Source organism: Chanodichthys erythropterus, chromosome 9, assembly GCF_024489055.1.
Source record: "Chanodichthys erythropterus isolate Z2021 chromosome 9, ASM2448905v1, whole genome shotgun sequence".
Classification (NCBI taxonomy): Eukaryota; Metazoa; Chordata; class Actinopteri; order Cypriniformes; family Xenocyprididae; genus Chanodichthys; species Chanodichthys erythropterus.
In genome coordinates, this window is record NC_090229.1 from 31577496 (window position 1) to 31603819 (window position 26324).

Genomic DNA, 26324 nt, shown 5'->3' on the forward strand with positions numbered 1-26324 from the left:
AAAGTAGCGCCTTCAGGGCTGCGAGCGCGCACACGCGTCACTTCTAGAGCGAGACAAAAGCCGCTGTAAGATGAAAACTGTATAATGAAATTAAATATTGAAATTTTTTAATTTAATTAAAAAAAAATATTATTATTGTTATTATTATTATTATTATTGATACTACTACTATTAATATTTCATATTTAAATATATTTAATTAATTAATGTTTAAAATTATTATATTTTAAATGATTATATTATACAATTATTATATTTTATTTGAATTATTATTGTTAACAGTATTAATAATAATTATTATTATTATTAGTAGTAGTAGTATAAACAATAATACTATTATTGTATTAATAAATTATTTAATGTTATTATTTTTATAATTCTTCCTATTAATAGGCCTATTATTACCACTATTATTGATATTATTTAATATTTAAATATTTAATCATTAATTAACTTTTGTAATTTATACTAATAATTATTCTCTTCTCTCTTTTTCAGTGTCGATTGTCGTCTGATTATTGTAAGTGATAATTCTACACATCCTGATAAGTCAGAAATCGCTGATGCAACTGAAAGCATTTTAATTTGTATACTCATGTTCTCTCCTCTTTCATTGTGTGTTAACAGCAGTTAAATACACCCAAAGGCTCTTTTAAGAGCCCAGCACAGAACGTTTTTGGCTTTGTAAGTATGTTTGATTTTTTTTTTTTAAGACGCATCCTGCATCTCTGATTTGTCATGCTCCTCATAACCTTAGTCATAAAACACTGATGAAACTGAATGCATTTTAATTTATATCATATTCAGACATGTTTCTATCCCCTTGTGTTTCTTACTTGTTATTTGGTTACTAGTATTAGTAATACCAATAATAATAATAACAGTTATTATGTTTTGTTATTATTTTAGTTTTAATAGTAATAATACAAATAATACAAATAATAATAATAATAATTAGCATATTACTATTGTTATTGTTATTATTATGATTATATTCAAGAATGACCATGTATTTTACTGACTTTATATGGTTTCTTACTTGTTATTGTAAAGTTTTATCAGATGCACTGCTGCCTGCAGTCTTCTCATCTTCATGCACTTTCAGAAGCTATTAATAGTTCAAGAGCCTTAAGTAACTTTTGTAATTTATACTATAAATAATTATTCTCTTCTCTCTCTTTTTCAGTGTCAATTGTCGTCTGATTATTGTAAGTTATAATTCTACACATCCTGAGAAGTCAGAAATCGCTGATGCAACTGAAAGCATTTTAATTTGTATACTCATGTTCTCTCCTCTTTCATTGTGTGTTAACAGCAGTTAAATACACCCAAAGGCTCTTTTAAGAGCCCAGCACAGAACGTTTTTGGCTTTGTAAGTATATGTATGACTAACAATCAGACATATTTGGGTTTCTTTAAATAACTGAAGATTTTTTTTTTCTTCTTTAAAATGCATCCTGCATCTATGATTTGTCATGTTCATCATAACCTTAGTCAAAAACCACTGATGAAACTGAATGCATTTTAAATCATATTCAGACATTTCTACTTTCTCTCCCCTTTCCTTGTGTCAACAGCAGCTACACAAGTCATCTTAGACTTTCAGGTAACTTCATATGTTTTAATGTTGTTTTACCTATCTAGACATGGCTGTTCAATAAAATATTTTGTTGTTTTACCCCCAACTCAAATCCATTTTTTTTTTTGTTTGTTTGTTTTTTGAAATCTCAACTGAAAAGTTTACCCCTTGCAGAATCAGCAAAAAATGTTAATCATTTTAACAAAAAAGGATCATGAAAATTGCATGTTATCTGTTCTGAATAAAGTATTTCACATAATGGTTGTTTACATAAAGTGCACAAGAGAAAAAAAAAAGAGCAGAATTTATAAAAATGACCCCATTTAAAAGTTTACATAGCCTACCGTTGATTCTTAAAACTGTGTGTGGTTACCTGAATGATCCACGACTGTTTTTATGTTTTGTGATGGTTGTTCATGAGTCCCTTGTTTGTCCTGAACAGTAAAACTGACCAGCGTTCTTCAGAAAAATTCTCCAGATCCTGCACATCATCTTCTTGTTCAAACGTTTTCACCCCTGGCCCTCAGTTGTCCTCAGTGTGAAAAGATGGATCTCAAAATCATTCAGTCACTGCTGGAGAGGGTTCAAATATGCAAAAGGTGCTGGTAAACTGAAGAATTTGCAGGACCTGAAGGATTTTTTCTGAAGAACGGTGGTCAGTTTAACTGTTCAGGACAAACTAGAGACTCATGAACAACCATCACAAGGTAACCACACACAATATTAAGAATCAAGGGTATGCACATTTTTGAACGGGTTAATTTTATATATTCAGCTATTTTTTGACTTAGAACTGTATATTCAGGACAGTACTATATCCAAATTACCCAAATAAGATGGGCTGAATTCTTCTTGTTCTATTTAATGGCAGGTCACAACTTAACTGTTATTATGGACACTTTCTGTTAGCAAGAACACTAATCTCTTCTACCCCCTCCCCTTTCCCCCAGTCTCTTGACCCATCAGTGCCAAAGCTTCAGCAAGCACTGTGTGCTCAGCTGCTCTGGTCTCCACAGTTCAGGGAAAGGTAAGAAGTATATAGAAATATTTGTGTTGCCCCAATACAGTTTTCTAAAATTTCTAAAAAAAATTAATTTTTCAGTGATTTCAAGGCAAAAATTTTGTAATCGTTTAATGATTTTCAAACATGACAATGAGTTCAAGGTGCATATTTTTATTACACACACAAAAATGTTTATCTTTAACTTAATCATGACTCTTTTAAACTTCTCTTAACAAATGTACATGTGCCACTCAAACAGCAAACGAGGAGCAAACAATCATCTAAATCAGACTTTGCTGTGATAGTGCAACATTAAAGACAGTATCAGAGGTGCATATGCAGGACACATCACTTCAAGAAAACAACAACAACAAAAACAGAAAATATGATTGTGCTATATACCAAATATTATGCTGAAAATTGCTTTATTTACTATTTATGTTTAAATATGGTCTGAAAAATCTACAGAGAGGTTTAAAAAAGTATGGAAAGAATTTTGAAAGGGAAAGTTTTACAGGCATTTCCTCAATTGGGATCAAACAATTTCACTGTAAAATGCAAATCTCTTGCAGTTAACCATTATGCATGCGATAATATAAACATCACTGTGTTACTGATTTCACAGTTATTGCTTTTAAATAAAGCAACATGCAGCATAACATCAATATTTTCTGGCCCATGTTGAGACTTAAAGTTAGATGTTAAAGACATCTTTAATGTCTTCCTTTATCAATGCAGAAAAGTTTTCTGAAAACACCTACAATACTGAAAGAGAACTAAAATGAGAAAATTCAAGGGTCGATAGCCCAACTAAACCAAACACACAAATGAAACATTTTCAACCAAACATCAACATCTAAACTTCTGTTAATCTCAATAAGAAGATTGAAGATTGCCAGTGAGTGTGATGTTTAAGTGTTCACATTCTTTTGGCCATGTAGTGTAGGTACAGTGAAATACTGCAAAATATGCCATTACCACATTTTTATCAAGTGTAATATTTTTAATTTAGAATGGATTCAAAATCCAAGAGGCAGCGCTACACAAGGCAGTGGAAATATGCACGAAGATCATTGGCTGAAAGGTTTATAGGAGAGGAATCGTCAGAAACATCTGATCATCCGATAACACCTCATTCAATAACACCTCTTCCAATAGCACCTCAACACATCAATTCCATTGATGAAAACTTGTCAAGTGTTATTGAAAGTGTGCAAATTGGGGTCAGTGGGGAAAGCTGCAGTTCTGGACCTGGCAGTGTGGATGATGGGCTCAGTGAAGGAAATTTCATCTCAGGAACTGAGAGTGAAAAAGAAATAGCCTCAACTTCCCTCACAACATTTTTACAAGAATGGGCAACAAAACACTTAATCACACATAATGCCTTAGATGATCTCCTGAGGGGACTTAAAACAAATGGACACCCAGAGCTTCCATCAACAGCAAGGACATTGCTGAAAACTCCAAGACTCATTAAATTTAAAATTAAATTTATAATGTTATAATACGCAAATACGCAATAATAAGTTGTTGAATAACTGTAATGCAATATCTTTATCTTTACATTTATTTATATATATATATATAATGTGTGTGTGTGTGTGTGTGTGTGTGTTTAATTTAATCTCAACAGATGGACACAAAAAAATATGCAGTGGTGGAATTTACAGAGGACAGTGCAGTGGAACTAGTCCCAACCTCGTGGTTGGAAGAGACCAAAGAGGTATGTTTTTGGTTTCAATAAGCTTTCGCAATCATTTACAGTATAAATGTCTGTTCAAGAATGGTAAAGCAACCCCTTTTTTTCTTTCAGGGAACGTTCTGTTACTGGACATTTGGAAACATAAGGCAGCTTGTAAAAAACTGCACAATGCCAGACAAAGGAAAGTGGAGGCGGTGTCTAATAAAAAAAATCTGGCTAAGAACAGGTAATTTAATAGTTTTTGCATTATTTAAATTAATCTACAGTATCTTCAGTACAGTGAGGATTGTTAAAATCATATCTAATTATCAAGAAAATTGCTTTAAAAAAAAGAAAAAAACTATACTTTACACCAACAACATATTTTCCAGACTCATACACCAAAGGTGTCCAGAAATGCCGGCGTGTTGTGGAGACCTCAAATATTGAAACAGAGGAAAGCTCCACAACGAAAAAAAAGAGGGCACACAAAAAGCCAACAAGATATCTGTCTGAAACAGATTCCTCCTCAGATGGTAAGTATTCAATAATGTTTTTGAGGATGAATTTTGTCCATGTTCTAAGCAGGGTCTAATCGTAATGTAAGATTATTAAAAAAAATTCAGCAAAAAAAAAAAAAAGATAAACTTTGACAAAAAGTAATTTTTATTCTTATAATTGTGATTTCATAATATTTAGATATGAATCCAACTGAAAAAAAACTTGTGAAAAGATATATTTCAGTTAGTCAAATAGCACAAATCAAAAGGTGGAGCTCTGCAGCCATTTACTGGTGAAAGATTTTTTTTTACTTTTAAAACTGCATTTTCCAAAAGATGGGCAAAAATCTTACACTAAACCATGTCAAATTATCCATGTTATCCACTTGAATGAAAGTTAGAAATGTGGGTCTTTTATAAAGTGATTTAAAGAGAGACCCTGAATGTACCCCAAACAAAGATCGCACAAGGGTTAAGAAAAAATATATATATTTATCTCAAACATTATGGAGTGCACGATGTGTCATAATTGTTTTATTAATTTCAGTTCTATTTGTGAACTCTGTTTTTAATTTTAGATGATAGCAGAGTTTTCCCAACTGAGAATAAAACCCTTTCAAAACCTCTTCCACCCAAATGTAAGTTGTTAAACATGTAACATGATTAACACATAACTTTTAACCAACCTATTAGATGCCTTTTCCTTTTGATTTTATATTCACAGATAAGCCATTCTCCAATTTTCAGCCTCTGGACAATGGTTTGTAGAATATACAAATATATTTTTAAGTATAAAGACATAATTAAAAAAAATATTTCTCTCTCTGCCTTCTCACTGGCAACAGATACATTTTGACTTGTCTCTCTTTTTTATGTATACTTATCCCTTCAACTTATGAATGCTAAGTCTGTTTGGATTTTATTTTTGCAGCAGAAGCATCACCGCCAGCATCCCGGCTATCGTGTATGGCACAACCCCTTCAAGGTATTTTACAAAATTTCATTATATTATTATATTATTGTATTAACCATTCTAGATAGAGTGATTTACTTCTAAACTTTGAAAAGTAAATTCTAATGTAATGCCACAGCTGCCTCACAGCTCCTCTTAGAAGAGCCCCAGTGTTCTTCAGAAGCAGCAACAAAGAGTAAGTCACGTTTTTGATTTTTCACACTATACTGTATTTTCAAGTACCAATCTGCAATATTGCTTCACAGACTATCGCACAAAAGTCTTGCAAAAACTGCAAGACATTGCAGAAACCCAGCAAGACATCTTAGCGATGCAAAGAAGCATACTGGCTGCTGTTGCTGGGACGGTGACAGTGACTGAGGAAGGGGGGGACATCCTGGAAAATGGACCATGCCAGACTGTGGATGAGCTGAATACGCTAAACACAGAACTGGGAAATAAGGACAAAAGGACCAAGCTGGTAATACATAAGTCACTTAAATGTACAACTATCTTTCGTAAGGTTGGTTAGGACCACTCTTAGCTGTACCTTATCACTGTTGACAGTCAATACAAATATAATTCTGAAGCTGTAATACACCCAGTGTTAGATTAGAATTATGGCAAAAAATAAACTGCAAATATTCACTGCTAAATTCATATATATAACGGCTCCTGATTTTTTTCTCTGTGATTAGAAAAAACACGCTTCAACTGATGCCTTTGTTTGCTTCAATTATAATGTCTGCTTCTTAAGAATTATTCCCATGGTGCGGAATGTACCAAGTATTGCCTTCTTTTGGTGTGGCATCTGCATCTTTGGCATCACCAACTTTAAAGACACTGTTCATAAATCTCAAATAGTCCTCTCTGTACTTAGGACTTTTCTCCAGTTTTCTTTTCAAATGCTTCAAATGAACTGTAGCATGCTGCTTATTGTTTAGTAATTGAGGAAGCTCTCTGAAAGGTAAGGGCATTTCCACATGTCCTTCTTTGTTGTGTTGAACCCTTTCATCCAACTGTTGAAGAAATTGAAGCAATTTTTGGTTTTCTTCACAATCGTCCAAAACTTCTAGACCTACTACATGAGGCATTGAATTTTTGCAGGAGATGAGGAAATCACTAAACTCCCTTAACTTCTGTGATTCCTTAGGTCTGATTTTTGGCCAATTACTCAGCTTTGCCCTGAATGCTCTTTCAACTACAAAAGGGTGTCCATAGCGTTTGATCAGGGCATCCCAAGCTTGAGTGTATGAATCCTCATCACTCCTATAAAAGGTTCCCTCTAGTACACTAAGTGCATCTCCACTTATGTACCTTTTAAGATAGAACAGCCTCTGCGCTGGGGTTGTGTAGTTCGTTTCAATCAAAGCTTTAAAGCAAGTGCGCCATTCAGTGAACTTGAGTGGATCACCTGTAAACGTGAATGGCTCTGGAGCTGGAAGTTTGGTCATCATCAGGGATTCTTTTAATGCCTTCACTAACAAGACCTCATCTACTTTCGTCCCCAGCTCCTTTTCAGACCAAGGTTGAGCTAAAGTTTCTTGGGAAACCTTGATGCATGAAGGGTTATTGTGTTGCAGAGGGTGCTGACATGGAGGCAATGTGCTTCTCTCTTTAGTATCTCCTATTTCAGCGTTCAATCTTGATTCCACTTCTGCATACACAAAGTATTCAGCTTCCATGACTTCAAGATCCCTTTGCTCCTCCAGCATTTTTAACCTCTCTTGTTGGGCTAGCACCTCTTTTCTTTAAGCTGAGATTTCTTTTTCTCTCTTCAGTTCAGCACGTTTCGCAGCTAAGCGTGCCGCTGCTTCCGCTCTTTTTACTGACATATGGCTTCCCTGCTGACTATCTCGTTCAGCTCTCGAAACAGTTGATCCATAAACTGACCTGGCGTCATCTCTTTGAAGTAGCTGGAGGAGTGTTTCTTTTACAGCCTCCGCATCAAACACTTTAGTACCAACTTGTGCGCAGCCTCTTTTCAGTGCAGTTATTTCACTAGTAACCAAAGCGCAGCTATCCATTCTCCTTCTTATATCTTGAGATGGGACGTTCAATGCACGAATGCTCTCATATAACTCTGCTTCACGTTTTTCTGCAGTTACCATCATGTTGTCTAACTCGGTTTTAGAGCACTCTTCTTTCAGTTTAGATCTGATAAACTGAGCTTCAGCTTTAAAGTTTAAGTATGTGAACATAAACTTCCGTTCTCTTTTAACTAACTCGTCACGTCTCAACTCAAGCATTTTTTCTGTTGGACGCCTTTCTCTTTCTGATCACCTAACTTCTTGCTCAACTCATGATGATGATTCCTGGAGTCTCTTTTAACTTCCAGATCTGCATTAACTTCAGCTAAGCATTCTTCACATTTTTGTCTGTCTGAGACATCAATTTCAGTTTCTAATTTCTCCTCTAATTGTGCCTTTTCATCTTCAAGAGCTTTAATCACTTGGTCTAATCACTTGATTCTAATCACTTGGTCACTTGGTCTTTAAACCACACTATTATTCAGCTTTAAACACTAATAGCAAGCTGTAATACCACAAGAAAATGCTCAATGACAATTATTAAACAAGTTACACACTTCTATAAACTAAGCAAATATTTGTTTCAACCATTTGCATACAATTTCAACTATTAAAAAAAAGGCAGCATAAACCAAGAAATTAAATTTCAAGCTGAAAAGATATAGTCTGACCTGTGAACCCAAAGGTAGCAACTCTTATTGACAACCGAATTGTCATAAAACTTTGCAACGTTGTCGCCTTGTGGCTATCTCGTCACTGCAGCAATAACTTCTTGCGTTGCTCTTCTGCACGGCAAGGAATGCAGTCACGATAAACAATGGAGTTTCAATGCGACGAAATCGCGTTGCTCCCTGAATCTTCTCCATCACCAATGGCTGCAGTTTTCCAGCGGGGTCGATTGGATGCTCTTCACGTCGAAGTCTGACAACGATCTTTCTTTTTCCACGATGAAATCTGGCACTCTTCCAGGGAATGTGAATACACGTTTTTTCACTATAACGACTCCTGAATTTTTTCTCCGTGACTAAAAAAAACACGGTTCAACTGATGCCTATGATTGCTTCAATTTTAATGTCTTCTTCTTAGGAGTAGAGACAGTCGACATCACCCATCAAATGAACACCGTGAAAAAACTGAAAATAAATACAAATTACAATCAAATTTGTGAAGTGAATTTTGCCATGACGTCGTTCAATTAAGCCCATAGCTTATTAAACATAATACACACAATAGCTACCTTAAATTATGAACAAAATATAAGCAAACATACCGTGTGCCTTTCAATAAGGATCCAGGAGACATTATGAGACATCTTCTTATCAAATTCTCAATCTTTGTGTCAGATCAGATCACCTCTCAATTCGTGTCATCACCTCATGTTTTCCGTTGCTCACGCAGCAAAAAAAGTCACATATCAAACGCTAGTCATGTACTCCACTAGATGTCACTATTGCTAGCTATCATGCAAATAAAATATACAATACCCAAACAAGTATTCAATTATTTATAACAACATTTATAACAAAAATAAACTTTCAAGTGACCAAAATATTCAGCGAGAAAATGCTCTTTATCTGCGACATCTACAGTGCTTTAGCGCTGATCCAGAGCCAGACGCGCGCTCCGCGCTTGACATGTATCACAACTATTCGGTGTTTTTAAGTTATAGTTAAATGGTTGGTGAATATTTTGAATTAAACATGAAAAAAACGATATAAACGCGATACCTACATGTCTGTCAGCTGCATGACGCGTCTCAAAGGAATTAAAACTGTTCAAAAATAACGGCCTTAAACTCAGGCTGATGGGGGCTCCGCGCCTCCAGAATATAGATAAATTACATTATAGATTTAGTTTGCAATTTGGATTACATTTATAACATCCCATGAGTCCCGATAAATGCAATTTCTACTTCTGAAGTGCTTCTTTTTATAAAGAACACGTATTTCTCACATAATGCAGTGAAGCAGCCCCTGTATAGAGTTAATTATCGATTCTCGAGCCATCGATATCAACCAATTCAGCACCAGCGCCGTGGACAGCACCTAACGTCGCAATTAAGAAGATATACCTTAAGCAACCTCCTAAGGAACAGTTCGGGGAACACGCCTGGAAACGGTAGCCTATATTCAGTTAAGGTCTACCTTTAGAGTCTTCGTAGCGCGCTAAGAAACAACGTTATCGGGAAATCCAGCCCTGATCTCCAGCTTAACTAGCATAGTAGCCTACGGATGCAAACGTTGGTTAATGATGTCACGCAGGTGGTGAAATAACTTATTTAAATTAATCTGTTTGAGATACAGATTTTTGCTGTATTTTTGCAGATTTTTGCTGCAAATAACGGACATGGCATCTGATGACTAATTCCTCAGTTATCTTATTGATTTTACATTTTTGCTCTTAGTAAACCTGTGCATGTCTGCCTTGTTGTGACGGAAACAAGTTGCGCGAAAGCCTTAAAATGAAATGTATTGATTTGTTTAGTTACAAACCCTAAACAGAAGTTATTTGTTAAGTTTAAAAGCAATTAATTAAAAACTATAATTACGATAAAGACATTTCAAAATAAAATATATTTGAACAGGTGTTGTTGCAAAGTACAGTAAATCTTAACAATGGAGATGAACGCGCTTCTGTCTCTCTTTCCCTTCCTCATTAAAAAACTTTCAACACATCGGCCATGGATTCAACAGTTTCCATTCATTCAAACAAACAAAACACTCTTTCAGCTGCTATCATAATGGCAAAATTCTAAATAACAGTGTTGTTTAATTATGATTTTTTGTTTGTTTTCTAACAGATGAACTACCTTCGATCGCTTGGAGGAACAAATTCAGGGGCAGCCGTGCGCAAAATGTTGCGCAAGGTTGCATCAAACAACGTCTTGAGTGCCTACAGTTTAAAAGGGAAAAAAGGGAAACTAGCCTTCAAAGACTTAATTATCTGTGATATAATTATAGGCAAGTTTTTTTTCCACAACTACTATCAATCATTGTTTTGTATTTTGCACTTTGAAATAAAATAAATATTGTTATGGTACCATATCTCAAATCTAACACCAATTTTCGCATAAATCAACCTTCTATGTTATTCTTTCTTCTAGGAGCAACGCAAAAGCTTTTTAGGTCTTTAAAGGCAGCTGACGTGGAAGACCTTATTTCAATGGTGCTAAAATTTGCCCCACACAGGCATTTAAAATGGTAAGCAATAATGCTAATTTTGTTTTGAGATTATCAATTATCAATGCTATGTCAGTAAGAGTTGGTGGTAGCCTACACCATTGTTTTGTCATTAATAGGCTCTTTTTTATTACTCAGTATGACTCTGACATTCAGTTTATATCATGGCATGACTCATCAATTCTATCGATTTATGACCTAAAAACTAGGCTATTTCTAAATATTCGCATATATAATAAATCTTAAACAAGTAATGAAAAATTAGAGACTCGTTTTTCTCAAATGGATCCACACAGTTATTAATAATTAACCCAAACACTGTATCGCGACTTCTGGAACAGTCTTCCTTGCTTTGTCATGTGTATATTTCTCATGCGCCATCACATCCAGCACATCTATGGCCACTAGCCTATTGCGCTTTTGCGCTACATTTGTAACAATTATAGTTAACTAACAAAAACTAAAACTATTAAAAACATTTATGCTAATCGAAATAAACCTGAAATATAATAAAATATAAATAATAGTTGAAAAACCTAAACTAAACGAAAATGAGAAATGTTGCCTTGTCAATATCCTTTCGTTTTTTCCCCCTGACTTTCAACCGACGCGATCATTATCCTTTCACCTTTCATTAACCGACAAGATTATGCTAAATTATAATTAAACAAAATTAGAATGAAGACAAAAAATCAAGGGGTTTAGTTTTAGCCTACAATAAAGGCACAAATAGCAGAATAAACAACAGAACACGAGGATTCATATTCATCATCATCATCACGCACCGGCAGCGCTTCTCGGAGAAAAAAAATAGGGTAAAATCATATAAAAGGAATAAACAGCCTATGCCTATACGCGAAATATATTTCACTTAAACGATTAACAGATTTAAAAAAAAAATGAAAGAAAAAACTGCGACAAGTAATAGACTATATGCTGAGTTTCGGTTCATTTTTGAGAAGCTCAAAGGAAAAGGAGACGGCCGAAAATTACTTTTGTTTTCTTTATTTTACAAGCAATGTTTTGTTTTTATTGTGAGTGTACAAAAATAATAAGCCTAACCCTTCACAGATTCGAATGAATGATGTTACTCTTATGACCATAAACTTCTAAGTATTTTAAGTTTTTTCCGCTTTTATAAGAAAATTCAAGTGATAGCGCCGGCGCCTCACGGGCACGCACAACATAAGAATTTTTAGTAACTTGACATTGCAGCCTGTTCATTGTCAAAATAAAATACAGTCAACTATATAAAAAGTTACACTCCTCATTTTAAATAGTCTGTGTACAATCACAGAGTTTAAATAATAGTTTAGCATCCAAATACATCGTGATATAACATTTGGATTTGTGCCAAATGAGAGAGGTAGGTTAACGCCGGTTTCTGTTTCAAGTTTTAAATGAATTCATTTTGGCTTGACGTTTATATATTAGATTTTTCATTCTTGTTCTGTTCTGAATAATACTATTAAGTTTTAAAGATTTGTTGTAGTGTGAGGGGAAATAAAATAGCCTATGTAGTATCATATATCAGTATGTATTTTTACAATGCATATCATAATATCAGCGCATAACAATCAGTCCACAAGACATCGGCAAAACTGCAATGACATAACTATTACTCAACAGCACAGTGAAATGTTTATAATTTGACTCATGTCCTTTTCGTGTATTTGTTTTTGATTTGCAGATGATGGGGAATTGAAGATGTGTGGTGAAATATTTTTTTCATATTTCATTATATGATGTGTAAATATGTTGTTTAAATTAAAATGTGGCTTTCTCATGATGTATTTGATAATAATTAGTATACGATAATATAGTCCATTTATTAAATTATTATAACTCTAAGTTTTATTATATTCATGTTCATGATTATTACGTTCAATTTTGTATTTGTTGTTTAAAATATGTTCATGGTTTATGTATATAGATTATAGAGATTGTTTCTGTAAATACAAATTATATTTCTTTTAATAATATTACTATTCATGGTTCTTACGATTCTTATGTTTTCTGAACAATAAGCAACGACTATAGTTTCTCGTGATATATTTGATAATAATTAGCATATGATATATGACCTGTTTACATTTATTAAATTATTATAATCTCTTAAAGTTTTAGAATTTTCATGTTCATGATTATTACGTTCAATTTTGTATTTGTTGTTTAAAATATGTTCATGGTTTATGTATATAGATTATAGAGATTGTTTCTGTAAATACAAATTATATTTCTTTTAATAATATTACTATTCATGGTTCTTACAATTCTTATGTTTTCTGAACAATAAGCAATTACTATAGTTTCTCATATTTGATAAAAATTATTTTAATAATATTACTATTCATGGTTCAAACAATTATTATGTTTTCTGGACAATAAGCAATGACTATAGTTTCTCATATTCGATAATAATTATTTTAATAATATTATTTATGGTTCAAACAATTCTTATGTTTTCTGAACAATAAGCAATGACTATAGTTTCTCGTGATATATTTGATAATAATTAGCATATGATATATGAACTGTTTACATTTATTAAATTATTATGATCTCTTAAAGTTTTAGAATTTTCATGTTCATGGTTATTAATATGTTTTCAATGGAATTGTATGATATGTGTTGTTTAAAAAAATATGTATATGACTTATTTATAGATTGTTTCTGTAAATGAAATTTATTGTAATAATATATTCGTATGATTCTTTTATTTTTGAGCAATAAACTAAGTAGACTATTTTTTGTAGACTGTGTTATTTGAATATCTGGATGTATAGGTTAGGGGAACGTTCTGAGAACGTTCTGGGAACCTTCTAAGAACGTTCCCGGAACGTTCCCGCAACGTTCCCCGAACGTTCCCGCAACGTTCCCCGAACGTTCCCGCAACGTTCCCCGAACGTTCCCGGAACGTTGCGGGAACCTTCCGGGAACGTTCCGGGAACGTTCCCCTAACCTAAAGGGAACGTTCTATTTACGTAAAGAAAACTTTCCTGGAGAACCAACAGGGAACGTTAGAATCTTTGTTCTGGGAACGTTCCGGGAACGTTCTGGGAACCAGAAACGAACGTTCCCGGAACGTTCTGGGAACCAAAAATTGTTAGCTGGGTGGGAACCAAAAATTGTTAGCTGGGCATACAGGCTACTGATAATTTATCAATAATGTTATTTATTTAATGATATAATAGATTACACTTTTGCAGAACGTGCCATGGTTGCGGAGTTCTCGCATTTGACCAGCGGATGTCGCTAGCATGTCACTGATCCACTGCTATGCGCATGTGTAGAAGTTTCTCATTATTACGAGAAACTAAGTCATTATTACGAGAAAGTTTCTCATTATTATGAGAAACTAAGTCATTATTACGAGAAAGTTTCTCATTATTATTAGAAACTAAGTCATTATTACGAGAAAGTTTCTCATTATTCTGACATACTAAGTCATTATTATGAGAAACTAAGTCATTATTACGAGAAAGTTTCTCATTATTCTGACATACTAAGTCATTATTATGAGAAACTAAGTCATTATTACGAGAAAGTTTCTCATTATTATGACATACTAAGTCATTATTATGAGAAACTAAGTCATTATTACGAGAAAGTTTCTCATTATTCTGACATACTAAGTCATTATTATGAGAAACTAAGTCATTATTACGAGAAAGTTTCTCATTATTATGACATACTAAGTCATTATTATGAGAAGTCATTATTACGAGAAAATAAGTCATAATTACGAGAAAGTTTCTCATTATTCTGACATAAGTCATTATTACGAGAAAATAAGTCATTATTACGAGAAAGTTTCTCGTTATTATGAGATGTTAAGTCATTATTACGAGAAAATAAGTCATAATTACGAGAAATTTTCTCATTATTCTGACATACTAAGTCATTATTATGAGAAACCTTCTCAATATAATGAGATGCTAAGTCATAATTACGAGAAAGTTTCTCATTATTATGACTTACAGAATTATATTTTTTTTACTCAACTGTGGCGGAAACGGGCTTCCATACATTGTCCTTGCCGTCCAGAATAAAAGAGAACATCCCAATGGAGTGAAGGGATTTGTGAAAAAATTTAAATTATTGTGAACCAACATTTGCCTCGCATTTCAGGATGAAAAGACAAACATTTCAGGTTAAGGATAATCCACTTATTATGCCCGAGACTAAATGATCTAACGTTATATGACTATTTTTATTGTGAGTATTAGGCTTATCATTATTTCTGATCACTGTTGTTGTGCTATGATATTGTAATATTTACCATTATATAATCAGAGAAGAATAGAAAAGTTTATGAAAGTGTAACTCCAAAATACAATAGCAAAATATATAAATATGTATAGTACTTTTATGTTACATTCATACCCATTGTGCAGGATGTCTCTTTAATACCGCGTGGTTTATATGCATGTTGATGCTGATTGGGCTGAGATTTTTGACACACCCACAAAACAAGAGAAAATGTATCTCAAACCTGTTGCACACCGTTGCACACCGTTTCCAGGAAACATGTGGTTCAACCCGGAAACCGTAGCAAAACGTTGCGCACAGGTGTTATGAAATATTCGGTGTCTGAGATTTTCGGTGACACTGGGCGGAGCTTACATGAATATTCACGAGTTTCCTGTTTTGTGTTAAAGCGCCACTGAAAATGTTAGTGCACGCTCTTCAGCTTACATTAAAGGTAAGCATATGTTTCAGCGTTAAACGAAGTCAAGCTTATATTCTAACTGTTATTGATGCACAAGATTTTATAAGCTATATTGTGTTATGTCGTCATGTGTTAGCTATGTTTGATATCAACACAGACAATGATTCGCCAGAGGTGTCGTTAGGATTCGCTAAACGAGCCAATAGCGTTTAAAGTAGCCTATTTTTGTTGAGTCTTTTAAGCATATAATTTTGAAAGTTTGCCAAAATGTATGGTAGCATAATAATATTAATTGTAAACTCCTGTGGTGAAGGCAGCAGTAAACTTTCCTAGTTAGCACTTCTAATCTGGGTAGACTTGAATTTCTATACGTAATGTTTCAAAAATAAATTGCACACATGCAAGAAAATATGTTAATGTACTTTAAATATAGTTTATTTATTATCCAAATAGGCCACGGTTGTCACGGAATAATAAGGCGGATAATAATAATAATAATAAGTACAATCTCATTTATTGAGCTTCACTCCAGCAAGTAAACACAAGATACAATAGGCTGGCAGCAGGAGAGGGGTGATCACAGGGACTTCGATGGGCCGTGAAGCAGATGAGATGAGGTGGTGAAACAAGTCCGTGGTGATGCAGATCAGTGGAAGTCCGGGGAGAGTGTAATCCAGCGTGGGTGCGTGGGAACAGGAACAGGAACACGAAGACACGAAGACTCCACTCACAGGCGAACTCACGAGGAACACGAGGGGAAAACACACGCGGGACTCCAAACAACGATCTGACAACAAGAGACGAAAGACAGGGCATTAAGTAGGCTGAGGTGATGAGATACAGCTGCCGCTGATCAGACAATCAGCGGCGACGCCCACACGAACAGATTACGTGACAAACCACACGCACACAAGACAACAGAATGAGACAGCGGATAAGCAACCGTGACAACGGTGAATTACACATGTGATAACTAATATAATATCTATAGCCAATATTCTTTCATTCCCAAATATGACTTTTGCCAATAAATATCCCTGTACACCAGACAAAGCAGACACTTTTATTTTTCACTTTATTTTGAACATGACAGTGTATTAAAAATTTTAATAATACATGTTTGTTGTAATGTCATTTTATTATATATTTCAGACTGAATGTGTCAGTAAGGCTGGTATCACTGGGATCACAAGAGCAGACCAAACTTTCATTTGTCTGGGATCCCAAGACCCTGTGTAAAGTGTGTTTAAATACAAGTGTTTTTGCTAATTAAATATGTCATATGTCGTGACTTCTTCTCAGTTGTGAATAAAATTCCAACACAGAATCAGTTGCTCTTTTTTATTCAAAGTGAAACTACTCTCATTATTTACTTTCATCTTTGATATTACAGATATGCAAATTACTACATGGTCTATTATTTTAGCAGCTAATTTAACATAAATAAAATTTTAATTGTTATGGAAAGCTTGTAGAATAGAACTAATACATTTCATTGTGAATATACTGCAGGTTTGATCATTTAGTTCCATATAGTTTCATATCAACACTGTTAAACTGAATCCTGATTCATAGTGCTTCATGTTTTTTCCACATTAATTTTTTTTTTTTTTTTTTTTTGTCAATGAAATGCATCATTTTGTGGGAAAAAAGATTGAGAATGTTTCCTAATAATATGAAAAAAAAAAAAAAAACTCTTAACTTTAGGATTTAATAAAGTCTCTTTAAAATATTTACCAACTGAGCAAGCAATTAAGAAATGACAGAACAATCACAGTAGTATGTATATATGTCTGATTATCCACATAACAATAATATTCCTCATACTTTTGCCAATTGACTTCTCCATATAGTGAACGTGCTGCAGGGAAGCAAATATCACTGTCTCATGTTTCTATTCATAGCAAGCAGATTAACACACTTTACACAGGGTCTTGGGATCCCAGACAAATTGAAGTTTGGTCTGCTCTTGTGATTCCAGTGATACCAGCCTTTGCTACTGACACATTCAATCTGAAATATATAATAAAATGACATACAACAAACATGTAGTATTAAATTTTTTAATACACTGTCATGTTCAAAATAAAGTGAAAAATAAAAGTGTCTGCTTTGTCTGGTGTACAAGGATATTTACTGGCAAAAGTCATATTTGGGAATGAAAGAATACTGGCTATAGATATTATATTAGTTATCACATGCATAATTTACCGTGGCCTATTTGGATAATAAATAAACTATATTTAAAGTACATTAACATGTTTTCTTGCATGTGTGCAATTTTTGAAACATATTACATATAGAAATTCAAGTCTACCCAGATTAGAAGTGCTTCAAGTTCTGCAAACTAGGAAAGTTTACTGCTGCCTTCACCACAGGAGTTTACAATTAATATTATTATGCTACCATACATTTTGGCAAATTTTCAAAACTATATGCTTAAAAGACTCAAGGTAATACAAAAACAACAAAAATAGGCTACTTTAAACGCTATTGGCTCGTTTAGCGAATCCTAACGACACCTCTGGCGAATCATTGTCTGTGTTCTAGGGATGGGCAATATATCGCATGCGATTCTCACGCGCATTTCGTCAGTAAAGCCGGTTCCCTGATTACCGCTAAATCGCCATCACCTGCTTTCAAATGGAGCGCCATTTAACAGACAGAACCGTAGTTCACTGATAAGCCACGCAATATCACGTTCATATCGCAGATGTATCGCCTTCGATAATGAACGCGATATTTGCGTGGCTTATCAGTGAACTACGGCTCTGTCTGTTAAATGGCGCTCCATTTGAAAGCAGGTGATGGCGATTTAGCGGTAATCAGGGAACCGGCTTTACTGACGAAATGCGCGTGAGAATCGCATGCGATATATTGCCCATCCCTACTGTGTTCATATCAAACATAGCTAACACATGACACGACATAACACAGTATAGCTTATATATAAAATCTTATGCATCAATAACAGTTAGAATATAAGCTTGACTTCGTTTAACGCTGAAACATATGCTAATTACCTTTAATGTAAGCTGAAGAGCGTGCACTAACATTTTCAGTGGCGCTTTAACTCAAAACAGGAAACTCGTGAATATTCATGTAAGCTCCGCCCAGTGTCACCAAAAAATCTCAGACACCGAATATTTCATAACACCGGTTTGAGCTTGAACGTGCCCCAGATGATGACATGGTTTGACGTCTGGTTGACCAATCAGTGGAAAGAGGTGTTTCATTCCCGCCCACATATAGAGATCAAATTTTCAAACTGCTTATTTGTTTCCAACCCCAGAGCGAAAAAAGAAAAATCCAGGCAGTTTTTTGTTTTTTCGTGTTTATTTTAAAAATGAAAAACGAAAAAAAGTGCGGTTTTCTCATTTTTCTGATTTCAATATCAAATCAAAACATGAATGAACAGAAGATACCCTGATTGATACACGGGAAAAATATACAGAAACTAATGACAAGAGTGAATACAGCTGAGTGCAATGAAGAGTTATGAGTCTGGGAAGTGGGTAATGTCTGGGAAGTGGGTAATGGGAAATGGAGTCCGTGATAGTGGCGTGATAGTCCGGGGTGGAGTGCCCTCTGGTGGCTATCAAGGGCACTTCAGCAGGTGATCATTACACTGTCTCTGAATAATATACAATAATGAGTTATTGACATTTCAGCACTTTATAAACAAACAGCACCCCTTTAATTGCACTTAAAGTTAAGTGAATTTTTGGGAAATGGGTCAGGAGTCAGATTTGATCTCTTTCCATGTGGCAGTCACTCACAGCTGATCACAAATGACAATGTTCATGGCTCATGATTCTCTCACCTGTTCCCTCTCTCCCTCACACTGTCACATTTACCACATTGGTGGTGAAATGTGACAATTCTTAGGTGACAAATCCAAAATATTGTCAGATATGCAAAAGTGTTTGAACAGATGGGGGAACTTGGTTAAGCAAATTTAAAAATGTAAAGCATATGCGAATAAACTTCCTGACTGAAGGTCACTGTTCTCATTTCAACAGAAGTGAATATTCTGATAATGGTGATATTTATCTATATATTTATCCTGTCCCTTTGAGATCTTTAAATTTCTAATTGTTTCAGTTGTTCTGTTCAACAAATGTACAAGGTGACACTATGAGATAATTTCTTCTCTGGGACGGCCATGGCAGAACCTTAATTTTATGCTCAGTGATCCATTTTTGTGTTTGTTTTGGACCAATGTGTCATAGGACCATTGTGTCATGCCTGAGCCTGCCATTCCAAACATCATGCTGTGCATTAAGAAAATATAGACTCACTTCCTCTTCCAATCAGATTCATAACATCTCCAATTGATTAGGACTCCTTAATTATTGCCCTGATGGTGGAAATTGGGATTTCAGTGCTTTAGCTTTTTTCTTACAGCCACTTTATATTTTGTGAAGCTCAACAATCTTTTGCTCCAATCCAGAACTATATTTATTTATACTCCTGTGAAACAGGAAGTCATGGCTGGAAAATGTTATGTTCCTAGTCAGGAGGTGTGCTAAAATGTAAATATGAATGGAAATGTACTTTAGAGATATTTTACTCATAAGATTTTCTAGGGGTGCTAATAATTGTGACCAACATCTATTGGAGAAACATATTTATTTAATTTTTTTTACTTTAGTAAAAGGTTAGATTTTTGTGATTTTTTTTTTTTTCAATAAAAGATCTGATGCAAGAGTGCCAATAATTCTGACCAGGACTACAGGACTATATATATATATATATATATATATATATATATATATATATATATATATATATATATATATTATATATATATATATATATACAGTACAGTCCAAAAGTTTGGAACCACTAAGATTTTTAATGTTTTTAAAAGAAGTTTTGTCTGCTCACCAAGGCTACATTTATTTAATTAAAAATACAGTAAAAAACAGTAATATTGTGAAATATTATTACAATTTAAAATAACTGTGTACTATTTAAATATATTTGACAAAGTAATTTATTCCTGTGATGCAAAGCTGAATTTTCAGCATCGTTACTCCAGTCTTCAGTGTCACATGATCCTTCAGAAATCATTCTAATATGCTGATCTGATGCTCAAGAAACATTTAATGTGTACAATTGTACAAAATATTTGTGTACAATATTTTTTTTCAGGATTATTTGATGAATAGAAAGTTCAAAAGAACAGTGTTTATCTGAAATCTAATCTTTTGTAACATTATAAATGTCTTTACTGCCACTTTTGATTGATTTAATGCATCCTTGTTGAATAAAAGTATTCATTTCTTTAATTTCTTTTCAAAAAAATAAAAATAAAAATTCTTACTGACCCCAAACTTTTGAACGGTAGTGTATAATGCTACAGAAGCTTTGTATTTCAGATAAATAGTGTTCTTTTGAACTTTCTATTCATCAAGGAATCCTGAAAAAAAAGTACACAACTGTTTTCAACATTGAAAATAATCATAAATGTTTATTGAGCAGCAAATCAGCATATTAGAATGATTTCTGAAGGATCATGTGACACTGAAGACTGGAGTAATGATGCTGAAAATTCAGCTTTGCCATCACAGGAATAAATTACTTTGTGAAATATATTAAAATAGAAAACAGTTATTTTAAATTGTAATAATATTTCACAATATTACTGTTTTTACTGTATTTTTAATTAAATAAATGTAGCCTTGGTGAGCAGACAAAACTTCTTTTAAAAACATTAAAAATCTTAGTGGTTCCAAACTTTTGGACTGTACTGTATATATATATATATATATATATATATATATATATATATATACACACACACACACACACACACACATACATATATACACATCGATCAGGAATAACATTATGACCACTGACAGGTGAAGTGAATAACACGGATTATCTCTTTATCACGGCACCTGTTAGTGGTTGGGATATATTAGGCAGCAAGTGAACATTTTGTCCTCAAAGTTGATTTGTTCATAGCAGGAAAAATGGGCAAGCGTAAGAATTTGAGCGAGTTTGACAAGGGCAAAATTGTGTAAGACGACTGGGTCAGAGCATCTCCAAAACTGCAGCTCTTGTGGGGTGTTCCAAGTCTGCAGTTCTTGTGGGGTGTTCCCGGTCTGCAGTGGTCAGTATCTATCAAAAGTGGTCCAAGGAAGGAATAGTGGTGAACCGGCGACAGGGTCATGGGCGGCCAAAGCTCATTGATGCATGTGTGCAGCGAAGGCTGGCCCGTGTTGTCCGATCCAACAGATGAGCTACTGTAGCTTAAATTGCTCAAGAAGTTATTGCTGGTTCTGATAGAAAAGTGTCAGAATACACAGTGCATCACAGTTTGTTGCGTTTGGGGCTGGATAGCCGCAGACCAGTCAGGGTGCCCATGCTGACCCGTCCACTGCCAAAAGCACCAACAGTGGGCACGTGAGCATCTGAACTGGACCACGGAGCAATGGAAGAAGTTGGCCTTGTCTGACGAATCATGTTTTGTTTTACATCACGTGGATGGCCGGGTGCGTGTGCGTCACTTACCTGGGGAACACATGGCACCAGGATGCACTATGGGAAGAAGGCAAGCCGGCGGAGGCAGTGTGATGCTTTTTCTGCTGGGAAACCTTGTGTTCTGCCATCCATGTGGATGTTACTTTGACGTACCACCTACTTAAGCATGGATTTTCTTTTCATGGAAACGGTATTCCATTTTTCAGCAGGATAATGCACAATGGTTCAGGAATGGTTTGAGGAGCACAACAACGAGTTTGAGGTGATGACTTGGCCTACAAATTCCCCAGATCTCAATCCGAGAATCTGTTGGATGTGCTGAACAAACAAGTCCATGGAGGCCCCACCTTGCAATTTACAGGACTTAAAGGATCTGCTGCTAACATCTTGGTGCCAGATACCACAGCACACCTTCAGGGGTCTATTGGAGTCCATGCCACTATGGTTCAGGGCAACACAATATTATGAAGGCAGACATAATGTTAAGCCTGGTCGGTGTGTGTGTGTATATATATATATATATATATATATATATATATATATATATATATACACACACACTTGCAATCAAAATGATTGAACCTCTCTGACATACACTGCTGCCTTATTTTGTGTTTGCTTGTGAGTCTTGGTAAGTTTATTTTAGCAATTTTATTATACCTTTATATCTCCTTGTGTTGCATATGAGTCCACTTGTTGTCTGCCTTTGCCAGTAGCTCAGGGGTACCTTGTCTGAGAAACTGGGGTTCAAGCACTTGTCAAAAAACCTTACTAGTTACAGAGACAATTTATGCTCTAAACCAGGGGTGGGGAACGTTGATCCTGGAGGGCCATTGTCCTGCAGAGTTTAGTTCCAACCCTAATAAAACACACCTGAAGCTAATCAAGGTCTTCAGGATTACTAAAATTACAGGCAGGTGAGTGTTTTTTTCAGGGTTGGAGCTAAACTCTGCAGGACAATGGTCCCCACCCCTGCTCTAAACGAAGAAATATTGTAAATGATAATATTAATCCAACTGTAAAAGCCAACTGAAACTTTGCATTATTGCAAACAGTTTGTTTTAGGAGAGTTCAAGTTCGAATAGCGAAATTGTGTGTGTGTGTGTGTGTGTGTGTGTGTGTGTGTGTGTGTGTGTGTGTGTGTGTGTGTGTGTGTGTGTGTGTGTGTGTGTGTGTGTGTGTGCGCGTGTGTGTGTTATGGTTAGGAAACATTTTTCCATATATTGGAACCTCTGATTTTTTTTTTTTTTTTTCCAGTAACACTTTAGTATAAGGAACACATATAAACTATTAACTATGACTTTTCCCTCAATAAACTGCTTATTAATAGTTGGTAAGGTAGTTGTTAAGTTTAGGTATTGGGTAGGATTAAGAATAAGATAATGCAGAATAAGGCATTAATATGTGCTTAATAAGTACTAATAAATAGCCAATATTCTAGTAATATGCATGCTAATAAGCAACTACTTAAAAGACCCTAAACTAAAGTGTTACCTTTTTTTTTAAAGCTAACATTTAAGATTATATTAATGTATTATAGGCTATTAATAATGAGGTAATGTTAAAACTCTGTGTATTTAAAGTGATATTTTGCATCTGTTGTTTGTGATGTGGTGTAATGCTCTATTTAATAACTGATGGATGTAAACTTTTTTGAGTTTAGGTATGGAAATTGTTCTTTGTATCAGTGAATACAGTGGTTTAAGCAAATTGAATTGTGTTGTAAGCAAATTCCATTGTTGTATATGAACCTGACTTCTATTGCTTGCCACTGCAGATTCCAGTTTCACAACCAATGGTCCACTGTAAACCATGCTTCTGAGTAGCATTTACTCTTTCCTTTTGGCCTTTATTAATTGTTTCCCTTTCAAAGTTTCTTGCTTAGAATCTGAGTTCAGCTTGGAAGGAGATTACTTATTGGGTGGCCTTTTTGCTTTACATGAAGTTCAACATGCAACACCTCTGTTCTCCCCAGAAGCCATTGAATGTTCCAGGTAAGAAAACACTTTTTTTTTTTTTTTTTTTTTTTTTGCAGCAGCATTTCTCCAACATTTAATATTCAATATAAGTCATTTTAAAACAAAGATTCAATTAAGCGCAATTCACTTCATCACTCTTGTGTTCAAGATACAGTTTCTCAAAATCTGGCTATCAGATGTTCCAAGTGATGAGGTTTGCTGTTGAGGAAATTAATAACTCCACCACTCTTCTTCCCAATGTTTCTCTGGGCTATGAGATTTTTGACCATTGTTCTGACACAAAGAATTTCGCTTCAGTCTTCAGTTTTATCTCAAAAAATGATTCGATAAAACCCAAAGAAAAACTCAACATCTATCAGCCTAAAGTGATTGCTTTAACAGGGCCATATGGAAGCACAAGAACTATTACTATTGCTCCACTGATCACAATGGACCTTATACCATTGGTAAATTGTTTTTTTCCCCCCTTTTAATTTTTATAAAGAAATACTACACATAACATATAATACTGTTTTCCTCTTCTTTTAAAGGTGACTTATGGAGCTTCCAGCTATGCATTAAGTAATAAACTTCAGTACCCCTCTTTTCTAAGAACAGTGCCAAGCAACAAAGACCTGATAGAAATGATTATTCGCATTATACAGTGGTTTGGATGGAACTGGGTTGCCTTTCTTGGTAGCCAAGATGATTACAGTGAAGACGGCCTAAGACTATTTAGCAAGTATATACAAAATACTGGAATTTGTTTGGCATATCAAGAGGCTCTAAGTCAAAGGGCAAACTACACTCTAACACTTAAAAAGATTGATATGCTTAACATCAATGTCATTGTTGTTTTTGCTGATCCACAATATGCAAGCAGTATTATCAAAGCAGCCATAGTTAACAGCATCCAAAACAAAGTATGGATTGCAAGTGAAACATGGGCTATGAATCAACAGCTTCCAAGAGAGCCAGGAATTGGGAAAATTGGAACAGTTATTGGTATTACAGAAAGATTGTTGTCTTTGCCCGGATTTGATGAATTCATCTATAAAGAGAGGGGAACAACGGATGTCAACCATAATGATAGTGCTGATAGTGAAGTCAAGAGTAATAGTAAGACATGTAATCAAGATTGTGATTGCTGCACATTGTTGACCGCAGAGGAGATTATAAATGAAAATCCCACATTCTCCTATGCCATCTATGCTGCCATATATACCATAGCTCATGCATTACATAAGGCTCTGCAGTGCGACATGAATGAATGCCACAAAAACACAACAGTTAAGCCATACATGGTGAGTGAATGCATCATAAAATAATGAAATTTTAAAGGAAAAGTAATATTCATTCTTATATTAGCAGCATTCTTTATATGAATTGGGACATTTTTACCACACTTTACAACAGCTTCTAGGACAAATCAAGAAGTTGGACTTCCCACTTAACGGCCGTCAGGTGAAATATGATGATAATGGTGATCCAACTGTCAGTTTTTCAGTCATACGCTGGCATACTGAAACAGATCCTCCACGATTTGATATGGTGGGCAGATATGATACATATCCAGAAATTACTTTTACTATCAACAACTCTCTCTTGTCCTGGCATAACAATGGTTCTGTAAGTTTTTTTTTTTTGGTGAGTACTTATCTAAACATTTTCCTGACTTAACTTAATTTTAATAACACATTTTCTCATTCCATAAAGGTTCCTTTCTCAAACTGTTCTGTTGAATGCAAAGAAGGATTTTCGAGGGAACCTGATGGATTTCATAGTTGCTGTTTTCTGTGTAAAAAATGTCCACGTAACAGCTATGTGGATTATTCTCGTGAGTACTCTAAGTAATGGATGACGAAACCTTGACATTTCACCTTCTTTAGTCCACTCTAGTTTAACAGGGCAAATAAACTGAAACTTTTGCAAATTTATTTGTCATAGCAAAAAAAAAAAAAAAAAATAGTAAAAAATCTTTGTGGCCCTGGGGGTAAACTTAGCCCAGATGGTATCTCACTGAATCAAATAACATGATTTGAATAATTAAAATGATATCAGAGATGTATTTTGCACAATTTCTTTATTATTATTTTTTTAAAAGGTAAATGTGTACTTTTTGACAGATAACAGAAACCCAGAAAAAAAAAAATCACATTGAGTGATTATGCTTAAATTATTCTGTAGATTATGATGAATAATCTGGTAACACTTTACAATAAGGTTCATTAGTTAAACATTAGTTAATGTATAACATGAACTAACCATGAGCAAT

At 34.5% G+C, this 26324-nt stretch overlaps 2 protein-coding genes across 3 annotated transcripts; both read left to right on the top strand.

The window, feature by feature from the left end:
• The first annotated feature begins 1034 nt into the window (after nucleotides 1-1034).
• LOC137026611 (uncharacterized) lies at nucleotides 1035-13662 on the top strand. 2 transcript variants are annotated; one of them, XM_067394008.1, is made up of 15 exons: nucleotides 1035-1208; nucleotides 1316-1372; nucleotides 1578-1606; nucleotides 2530-2606; nucleotides 4216-4305; nucleotides 4396-4510; nucleotides 4656-4799; nucleotides 5342-5401; nucleotides 5488-5523; nucleotides 5695-5748; nucleotides 5855-5911; nucleotides 5982-6196; nucleotides 10546-10705; nucleotides 10849-10945; nucleotides 12615-13662. In XM_067394008.1, coding segments are annotated over exons 5-15 (1029 nt in total). In that variant the 5' UTR covers nucleotides 1035-1208; nucleotides 1316-1372; nucleotides 1578-1606; nucleotides 2530-2606; the 3' UTR covers nucleotides 12616-13662. The 2 variants fall into 2 exon arrangements, with proteins under 2 accessions (XP_067250109.1, XP_067250108.1); XM_067394007.1 differs by lacking the exon at nucleotides 12615-13662 and having other exon boundaries at nucleotides 10849-11523.
• A 10551-nt stretch (nucleotides 13663-24213) lies between these two features.
• On the top strand, nucleotides 24214-25903 carry LOC137026479 (taste receptor type 1 member 1-like). The gene is made up of 4 exons (XM_067393832.1): nucleotides 24214-24516; nucleotides 24601-25353; nucleotides 25466-25678; nucleotides 25766-25903. The coding sequence occupies exons 1-4, from the start codon at nucleotides 24247-24249 to the stop codon at nucleotides 25901-25903; spliced, it is 1374 nt and encodes a 457-aa protein (XP_067249933.1). The 5' UTR covers nucleotides 24214-24246.
• The last annotated feature ends 421 nt before the right edge of the window (nucleotides 25904-26324 follow it).